The sequence below is a fragment of the Bombus bifarius genome, unplaced genomic scaffold, assembly GCF_011952205.1.
Source record: "Bombus bifarius isolate JDL3187 unplaced genomic scaffold, Bbif_JDL3187 scf7180000007986, whole genome shotgun sequence".
Classification (NCBI taxonomy): Eukaryota; Metazoa; Arthropoda; class Insecta; order Hymenoptera; family Apidae; genus Bombus; species Bombus bifarius.
In genome coordinates this window covers 1,648,842-1,658,517 of record NW_022884368.1, presented here as the reverse complement: position 1 = coordinate 1,658,517, position 9,676 = coordinate 1,648,842, and the positions used below count along the sequence as shown (strand labels likewise).

The following is a 9,676-nucleotide window of genomic DNA, read 5'->3' as shown; positions in this document are numbered from 1 at the left end:
GCGGTTTAGGGCTTTTCAAGTGATGCACCAAACATCTCGTGGATCTGATTATGAATTTCATAGAAATAGATTGGTGATAGTTTAAATCATAAAGATAATTGAAACGAAAATTGGAAAATAAGAACCTTATTTTATGTAAAGTGAACATCTCACACTACGCATAACCTTATTTCTATGTAAGATGTCAACGAAGTATATACACAATACAGAAAAAGTTTCAAAAATAATATAAAACAAACATATATAGAGAGAGAAAGAGATAATTACCTTTTTCGTTTCATGGTAGATGAAGAAAAATTGTTCACTCGTCACATCACAAATTACACACATTTGTAAGGAGACTTTTATTCAAACCAACATGGCGATCTTATGTTTTCGCGCGAGAAATTAAGAACAATTTGAATTCCTTCCTAGAAAGCCAATGATTGGTGGAAAAGTGTTCGCTGGCGCTACCGTACGGTAAAATATAGTACTAAATGCGCGAATTGTAGGTGTTAAAATCTGCGATATTTTAATGTTAAATTTCTTCATTAAATAAAAGAAAAGATACTTTTCCTGCTTCTATGATGTTTGTCTAAGCTAGAAAAATATACGGGGTAAACTTTTCATATAAATTAACGTTTTAGCTTTAATTTTGCCATATTAATTTGTATTTGAAATACGCATTTCGAACAAGTGCCTATTCTATCGTCTCCCATCAATTTGAAATAAAATAGAAATGATAGGTGATGAATACATGATACAATAGTGTTTATACAATGGACATTTACAGGTATTTAAATGAACAAGATAGTGATATATAACGATTGACTATTATTTGCTGAAATTTTGTCACTTCTTTGCTTTTACTGCCATGCACCTTACACAAAAACCTTTTTTCATTTCTTGTTCTATTCCATTTTTTTTATAAATTGATCGATATAAAAAGATATGAAAGCTTGATCTAAAACTTAGAACAATATTTTTTATATTTATCATGAAATGTAAAAGAAAATACAAGAATTGTTTTTAAAAATACACTTTATGAATATTTACAAATTCGCATTTTTTCATTTTAAAATAGAAATGACAATTCATTATTTCATGATTTACTGAGTAATTTAACAATGGGAAGATTGAATTTCATATAAAGAGATTGATTGTATATTTTAAGAAAACCGTCTGCGTAACATTTTATCAGTAGTTAATTATAGTTACATCTTGAACAATGTTTTTTAAAAATAAAAACAAAAATAATTGTATTAAAACATGTTCTTTCATGATTTCAATTGAACAATTTCACAGTGTAAGTTAAAATTTTATAAAGCTTTGTATAATATAATTTGTTACGCAAACTTCATAAATAATGTACATATATGTATATTTTGAAAGAAAATAACTGCGATGGTGATTGAAGTACATTACATTACACAATACCATCTCATTTATTAATTATGGTATTAAACTGACGTTAAATCTACTGTATATAGCTAATAAAATGTACAACCTATAGAAGGTAAATCTTAATAAAAACCATATATCTCAAGATTCGTACATACTAAGATTCGGATAAAATATCCTCCAAAGTTTTATCGTCATGGAGTGGTGAGTGTCCTAATGTAGGATCACTCTCTAGAAATTCTCGAAGCTCCGATTCTAAATCTGGTACCGCAGAAGTCTCTGATGTGCTCAATAAAGACGGAGGAGTCTGATTATGCGTCATACCGATCTGTATCTGAATAGGTGCTTGATTCGTATTCACGATATTAATTGGTTGATTTTGTTGACTGGTTGGACTGAGTAAATTAGTATTCTGAATCGGTGACGGAGCCGATAACAGATTCGACGCGACTTGATTGTTACTAGTTTGCGATAAGAGATTGTTCTCCGCAACGATGGTTGGATTATGCGTGATCGGTTCTACTTCCATGGGTTCTGGTCCACCAAGAGGTGCTATGCCCATAGCTCTTCGCAAGCCGTCTACGGGAGCGATAGCCGAGGGAGGAAGTTTCTTCGCTATTTCCGTTAAATTGTCTGTGATTTTCTCGGCTATCATTACTTCCGTCTCCGATGCTTTAGTAACATTTGACAAATGAGCAGGCGGTGGAGCTGAGAGTCGTTCGTGCTGCACTTGCTTTAAACGACCTAACATCTGGGACGTATCGTCCAATCGATTCTGTAAAGTTGTACGCTCCTCGTTCAGCTTCAATTCCTCCTCTACAAAAAATAAAATACAATTACAGATGTTATTACAAGTAAATACTTATTTAGTACTAAGTAAGTTATTATAGATACTCCAATTTTTTCTAAAGTATAATTACCCATATTCTCCAAAAAATTAACATCAATTCCTAATTCTGACAATGTCTTCAGTTGGTCGATATCAACTTTAACATTGTCTAAAGTTGGGATATTGCGATTAACATCTTGCATAGGCTTCTCTAATAAATGCTTTATCTTTTCTTCTTCCTCTTTGAGTCTTCGCTTTTCCTCAAGGAACTTCTTAGTCTTTCTGTGATCTCCTCCTGTCAGGATATCCAACAGATCATCGACCATAGTTAACGTATAATCACAGTCTTTAGCAAAGTCTAATATGGATTCTGCATATTGTACAGCAGTCTCGTCGCCATATGTCTGATACACCAAGTCTGTTTCCTCCTTTGTCAGATTAGCGAACGTGGAATCGTAACTTGGAGCATAAGAACCAAAGGCACCGTAATATAAAGGTTTAACTGGTTTAGACATATTTCTCCTATCTTCTCGGAATCCTGCTAACGCTCCTGTACCATGATTCAATTTACCTATAAGCTGCACTAATGATACCGGTCTTTGATTAGTTCCTGGAATCACGCCGTCTCCCGGCACTATGATCTGTAAACTAGTAGTTCCGTCTTTCTTTTGTCTAAGGAAACCCATCTTGGAATTCAACCTTTTCAACGTTAACTTGTCCGATGCTACTTTCGCGGCTCCTCGGGCTTGTTTTAAGATTTCTTCCGGCGTCATATCATCCGGAATGGCTTCAAATTTACCTAAATTTGCTAATCTCATTTTCCTTTGGTTCTCTTTTCGAAGTTCTTCTGCCTCTTCGTTACGTTCCTCCTGTTCCCGTTCCCGTTCGATTTGTTCCTCTGTTACGGGAACGTCTGGATTATTAGGATCTTCTGTACCCAATTCAAACCCAAGCTCCTCTTTTGAGATATCCTGCATGTAAGTTAGTACAGGTCTTAATTGACGAAGCTTTTCAGGTGTAACCATTTTTAGGCCAACATGCAATAATTTCTTTGCTGCCTTGTAATAAATTGTATCTGGGTGGTTATAAGTAGTAGCGTTATCACACATTAGTTTAAAATCGTCTACGAATTCGTTTAAGTTTTGATAACTATTATCGTCTATTTTCTGCTTTATAGTACTGAAATCCATAGGATTAGTAATGATCTGAGAGTATCCAGGTGCAATACTATCTGTGACTGGCCAAGCAAAAAATTGTTGCGGGTCACGTTTCTCCATTGACCTAAGAAGGTGTTCCAATAGTCGTTGAAGAGGAGTACGTTCGGCAATTTTCCTAAGTACACAAGTTCTAGGTTCACGATGTGGAGAAAGAGAGTTAATATGGCTAGTAACACCAACTCGATGTTCCCCACTAGACGGTGGCCTTGGAGGTAACAGTTGATGATTAGGAATCTTTTTAGGGATTTCTGCTAAACTTTCATCAGCATCTCCCACTGATTCTTGACTGGATTCCTCTCTTCTCCTCTTTTTATCTTTATGATGATGCTTGTGTCTTTTATCCTTCTTTTTCTTTTTCTTTTTAAGCTTTTTATGCCCTACGTATCTATCATATTCAGATTCTTGTGTTACAGGACAATTAAGACCCAACTGTTGTTGGTAGACACCCAAATGTTGGGACAACATTGTTGTCTGGCTTGGGGATTCGTTCCCGTATTCAGGAGTCCCACTACTACCCCCAACCTTCAAAATTAATTTCAAGGTACGGGGTTTATCCGTGCTTGTATACTGCTCTTCTGTTAAAAAAGAAAGGGCAAATTATTTGCAAGAAATCAAGATTACATGTATATATATATATATATATATATATATATATATATATATATATATATATATATATATGAAGACTAAATATGTATGAAGACATCAAAGCATTAAGCTATACATAATATCTAGTGCATGCAACAAAGATGTCTTGCAGAAAATCATACAGAAGTGCAAAATAACAGCGTAATAGTGTTGTAATGTAAAAATATGGTGCTAAATATTACATTAAATAATCTTGCAGGGTTATGAAAAAATAAGTATAATTTTGAATTAATAAAAATCTACAGGATATTAACAGAAAGGTAGAAGGAGATGTTGATAATAATGATAATAAAGATGATTTTATAACAGGACAGTGACCTTGTTTTCACATTCAACAAACTGGAAGCGAGATGGAAGTAGCTCGACTTAAATTAAATAAACCTTGATAGAGAAGTATGCAATAAAATAATTACTGTTGTATGAACCAACTGAATCTGCAGGAATAATCAAGGAAGGAACAACTTTTGAAATTGAAAATACCCCGTAACGAGGTAAAGCAAAAGCACATGGCCTTTCTGATGCCATAATACATAACAGCCAGGGAACTAAGTGATTGAAGTGCAACAGATATCCCATGTATCCCAGATGAATATCCACAAAATATTTATAGCAAAAAATTGTAACAAATTTGTCTCATCACAGATCTTGTTGCACTTCAACTAATTTTAATAGACAAAAAAGAACTAAAAGGGGTTGGGACATCTGAGTAATTTTGGAAGCACAGCTAGTTTCTGTCGTGCAACCAGTCCATGTCTGTTGTTACACGTCACTTACTTCCACGTCGCACCTGTTGCTATGGAACCTTCGTTTATACTTTTGAATCCACCTTACTTCTACTCCAACCTCACTCTCAGTTTGTCCGTGGTGAAAACGTAGTCAACATTCCTGTGCATCATTAAACTATGAGTATAAAAAGGATTCCAATGAAAATGTTCAAGAATTTCAACCAATTAAGGTCCTCGTACTGTGTCAATCTCCATACCTTGAGCACATTTGTATTTATGGATGATCTTTTCATTTGAATCCTCAGATAATCGACACAAATGTCAACACTATAGAATTACATTCAGTGAAATATTCCAATAATATAAAAATCGACAAGTGATAACAAGTAGAGAAACATTAAAAATGAGAAAAAATGAAATATTGATGAAATCAAAAATACTCGTTGCTACGATCTACAATGTGAAAAAGAAAGCTCCAAAATACTGTATACAACAAAAACACCTGATAACGTGGCAACAAACTGTCGCGATTATGAATCGATTAACAAATGTAAAAACAAATATTGCAGTGGAACGATGATCGAAGCGCTTTTGCAATTTGATGCGCGTTTCGTATTTTGCTAGAAACACAGTGTGCGGCATTTTGTACTGTTCAAAACGCGGAACATAATAATGTGACGACCTATGATGCCATTGATGATGTTAAGGAATAATTAAAAGTGATCAGAAATGATAAAACGATCGAGATACACCGGATTTAGTCCTGATCCTCACCTTCGTGTCTTTCGCGCTTGTGCTTTTTATGCTTCTTCGAGCCCATGGTTTGCACGTTGGCTCACAGCCTGATAGAATATTCTAACGATAAATAGTAAACACTACGTCGTAAACCAGTACGGAACGCGGTTTGTGAGAGTACCGCGCTCCGTTACATGCACAAGCAATACGGCGGCAGCCATTGAAGACGTCACAGAACTTCAAGCCCTGCCAAGCCGTTATGGTGGATGCATGTCTTTCGTTCCCCCGGTCCAACGTTTATTCGCCAGCTGCCCTGTCATGGCGACGCGTCGTTCGAAGAAGCGCGTGTTACGAATGCGGTCGAATATAAATTTATTATTTTCCACTTACATTAAAACATTGAAAATTTTATTTCACACTTTCCAAGATACTCTCTTTGTAACGCTGAGCAGGTAACAAATTTGTTTTCTATATCAACAAATTAATTACGAAAAATTTAAATAACAGCAGCGTACCTGAATATTTTGAAATATGTAGAGTGAAAAATTATAAATTATATTTGTAGCTTTAGATTCGAACTAACATTAATTTACACTTAATTTCTAATTTTATTGTATTTAACTAAACTCTATCCTGTTTCGAAATACATACAATAAATATCAAAAAATTGAGCCATAATATTTTCGACTGCATCTAATTAAAAAGAAAAAGCACTCGATATCGAATCTAAAAAGATGATTTACTTCGTTAATTCTCTGCAACTGAGAAAGTAATGGAACCTAATGGAACAAAAAAGCTCAGTCGCTTTATAGTAAATCGAATTTCACGAGCAAACACGATGGCATTCTCAATAATTACACTAACAAAATCACAAGTTTTATAGATAGAAAATTATTTCTGTCGGAATAGGATTCCATGGCATCTGTAACTTCTACATACACAGACGATCCAGGGAAACATTGTGTATGGAGCTTTAAAGGCGAAAGGCGCTTCCTAACCTACAAAAGACGCTTGAAGTAGTAGCACTTACCGTACACCGAGGAACGAGACACTCGACCGTATTCACAGACACGCTTTACCGTACAAGATTGCCCCACTAAATGAGCATACACTATGGCGAATTTTTATTGAAATATCCAGCAACTTACCGCGGCGTCGACGAACCCAGCCGCGATGCAATTAAAGGGGCAAACGATCAGCTGTTTCGGTAAAACGTCGAGCGGAACAAAGAGAGAAAGAGAAATATGTTTTCTCGGTGGCTCCGAAAAAAATTCACGCACAACAGCACAGATGTGTCGTCTTCCCCTGCATTACACTGTATCTCGAACGTTAAGGAGCATCGACCAGCCAATTCCTGTTTGTGCCTCCCTTCGAATCTCTTGTATTCGTTCGGAGTACGCCGAACAGAAGCTCGCCGACCTTAAGTGAACAAGGACCGGAAAATTCCCGACGTTTCACTGACCTCTGATTCCTTTCAACATCTTTATTTTACGTTTTATTATCACCAAACATGTACATTGTCCTTGATTTTAACATTTTTCGCTATTTAAGTTAAGGATGCAATAGATATTTGGACATTGAATTAATGCATTGAAACCGAGTAATCGATAAGCTATCTGCGGCACTCGAATCTGCTGCGCTTTTGAAAATATGTCGCACACGGGGCTCTTATATATGTATATACATATATATCTGTATCTATATATATATAGATATAGATTGTCGAGACGAACAAAAGCAACGATAGTGACAATGGATTTGCATTATCAATGGAACGCGAAAATATGCGAAAGCCGGGGACTTCACGGATTCTATCTTAAGCCTAGCTTCTGCATTAAAGTAGCGCACTTTACCGATCTCCATGCATTTGAAATGCTGATGCGATTTTTCTTTCGATTAAAATGGCTTACGGACGTATGATGCCGGATCCTAGGTTTGCTAATATCCAACTACTTGTCACGAGCTCCTTATATTTTGCAGCGTCGAGTTTAAAATCGTAAATCGTGACCTCCTTACAGAGGAAGATAGTTGTACGAAAAATAAAATACATCGCAACGTGCACATAGAAGCACAGTCCACCTTCAGTTACACTTCTATTTCTCTCTGTGTTAGTCTTTATAAAGAAGAGACGCTTCTTGAATATCGGTCGTTGGATAGTTTTTCAATTAACACAGAATAGCTTTTTCTTGCCGTTGATAGTAGAACAAATTTCCGAGACTCTCAATCAAATGTTCGTGATATGCACAACCTTTGAAATCTACACGCCCTTCAACGTCATGTTGCTCTTTCAAGGGCCGTATATCACTAGCAACATTCACGGTATCGTCTCGTTGAAATGCCGCTAAATTGAGGTAACATTTCAATGGGTAATTAAATTGTACGATACAAAGAAAGACCAAATTGTGTCCGATAAGAATTCAGCAATTTAGAATAAACAGCATGTTGTAATTTACGATGTTGAACGAAGCGATAAGTATACAAAACATAATGTCAGATAGATAGTAACTTCCACTTTCATAGTTTGGCTTTATTTTGCAAATCAAGATTGTCTGTCTGTGTATCGTTAACCCTTTGGGAAGGATTCGAGATGCAAAACAGTGCGCGCAGTGGAATTTTCCCGAAGGAGAGGCTTCCGTTTCCTGCTGCCACCTAGAACAGGATACAGGCAACCGATGAAGTTGTGTGATTACTCACCGTATTGTGGAGGAAAATGTAGCAATTCGGTTACAGTTGTGTTATCGCCGTAGCATAACAGCGTGACTCTGAAATACAGGATACTCATGCCTGCATACAATGTATAATGCATTCACGTGATTCATGGGAGCGTATATGTGTATGTACCTTTGAATAATCAGATATAAATTTTGCTCTTTGCAGAATTTATGCGTTATGATCATTTTTCGATCATCGATCGATTCTGAGTGTTAACACGCTCGATAATCACTTCAATATCTGGCAGATAAAAATCCAATTGGTAATTACCCGTTTAAGTATTCCGAGGTGCACTTAAAGAGATTCCCTGATAATCAATACTCACGCGCCAAAGTCCTTTTCGGTTTTCCTGCGGCGAAACCATGGCTGCATATCCATTTGAATTGTAAATACGTATCTGTATACATAAAGGCCGGAAATGAAAGTGGCTCATTTTCGTTAGGGACATTGACCACGAGTATCGAAACTCGAGAAATTCTCTTTGGAATCTTCTTTGTCAAAGCGCGAAATTGGCAAAGGAGGATGGCATATCGTGATGTAGTTACGGTCCTGGAAAAAGCCGGTGCGGATGCACGTATACACGTGGCCGCGCTTATGTATCGTTCGTGGCAATAACTCCACGATTTATTGTCGCGCACGCTTTGTCAAAAGTTTCGAGTATATGACAATTGGTAGGACAAACTGTATCGTAGTTGTAGCTGTATGTCGGAGATTAATAATTTCGTTCTGAATTGGTTATGATTAAATTAATTGAATTCCGGTAATTTGCAGGAGTGATATAATTCTAGAGAAAGAAGATTTTGGAGCGTAGCCAAGAAACGTAGGATAACATTCGACTTTCCTCTACTTTTATCACGTTTAAACCATCTCAGAACGATCTTACGATTCTTTTTTATAATAACGAAGGTCGTATAACCTTATCGTTTATACTCTGCTTTTTATCTTATCCAAACGTGATCTTTCGAATTGCTCTTTAACAAATACTACTAATTACCGCTCCACATATTGATTCGGAGTAGTCATATACTTTGTTCCAATTTATAGTTTGGTCGGAAAGTTCTATCTCAAAATTTTGATTATATATTTACAACTTTATTTATTAACATAACAACCTTCCCAGTACAAGAAACTAACATGTTAATATCTTTCAGGTTTTCAGTGCCCTGGCAACGTAACGCCCCTCCTACCATCGTTCGATGAAGGCCAATGGCGGACTAAAGAGGGTAGTTTCGCGATTGGTACGATCCTGGGGAAAGCCGGTTGCATGCACGCACACGTGGGTGCTCTGGTTGCGGCGCTCGACAGTCGGCAAAAGCGTTCTATCGAGGGGCCCCCTGGCGTATACGCGTGCACACACGCGTGAGTATCTTACACATATAAAACAGCCGATCAGACTGAAGTCACGAGTAGAGTCCTTGTGTCAGCGCAGC

General features: G+C 36.6%; 1 protein-coding gene across 4 annotated transcripts; it reads right to left on the bottom strand.

Moving 5' to 3' along the window:
• Nucleotides 1–1,115: 1,115 nt before the first annotated feature.
• Nucleotides 1,116–7,018, bottom strand: LOC117204988 (bromodomain-containing protein 7). 4 transcript variants are annotated; one of them, XM_033442960.1, is made up of 4 exons: nucleotides 6,683–7,018; nucleotides 4,849–4,959; nucleotides 2,301–4,001; nucleotides 1,116–2,196 (listed from the first exon to the last, which is right to left on the bottom strand). In XM_033442960.1, the coding sequence occupies exons 3-4, from the start codon at nucleotides 3,889–3,891 to the stop codon at nucleotides 1,538–1,540; spliced, it is 2,250 nt and encodes a 749-aa protein (XP_033298851.1). In that variant the 5' UTR covers nucleotides 3,892–4,001; nucleotides 4,849–4,959; nucleotides 6,683–7,018; the 3' UTR covers nucleotides 1,116–1,537. The 4 variants fall into 4 exon arrangements, with proteins under 4 accessions (XP_033298851.1, XP_033298850.1, XP_033298853.1 ...); XM_033442959.1 differs by lacking the exon at nucleotides 6,683–7,018 and adding an exon at nucleotides 5,574–5,924; XM_033442962.1 differs by lacking the exon at nucleotides 4,849–4,959.
• Between the last annotated feature and the right edge of the window lie 2,658 nt (nucleotides 7,019–9,676).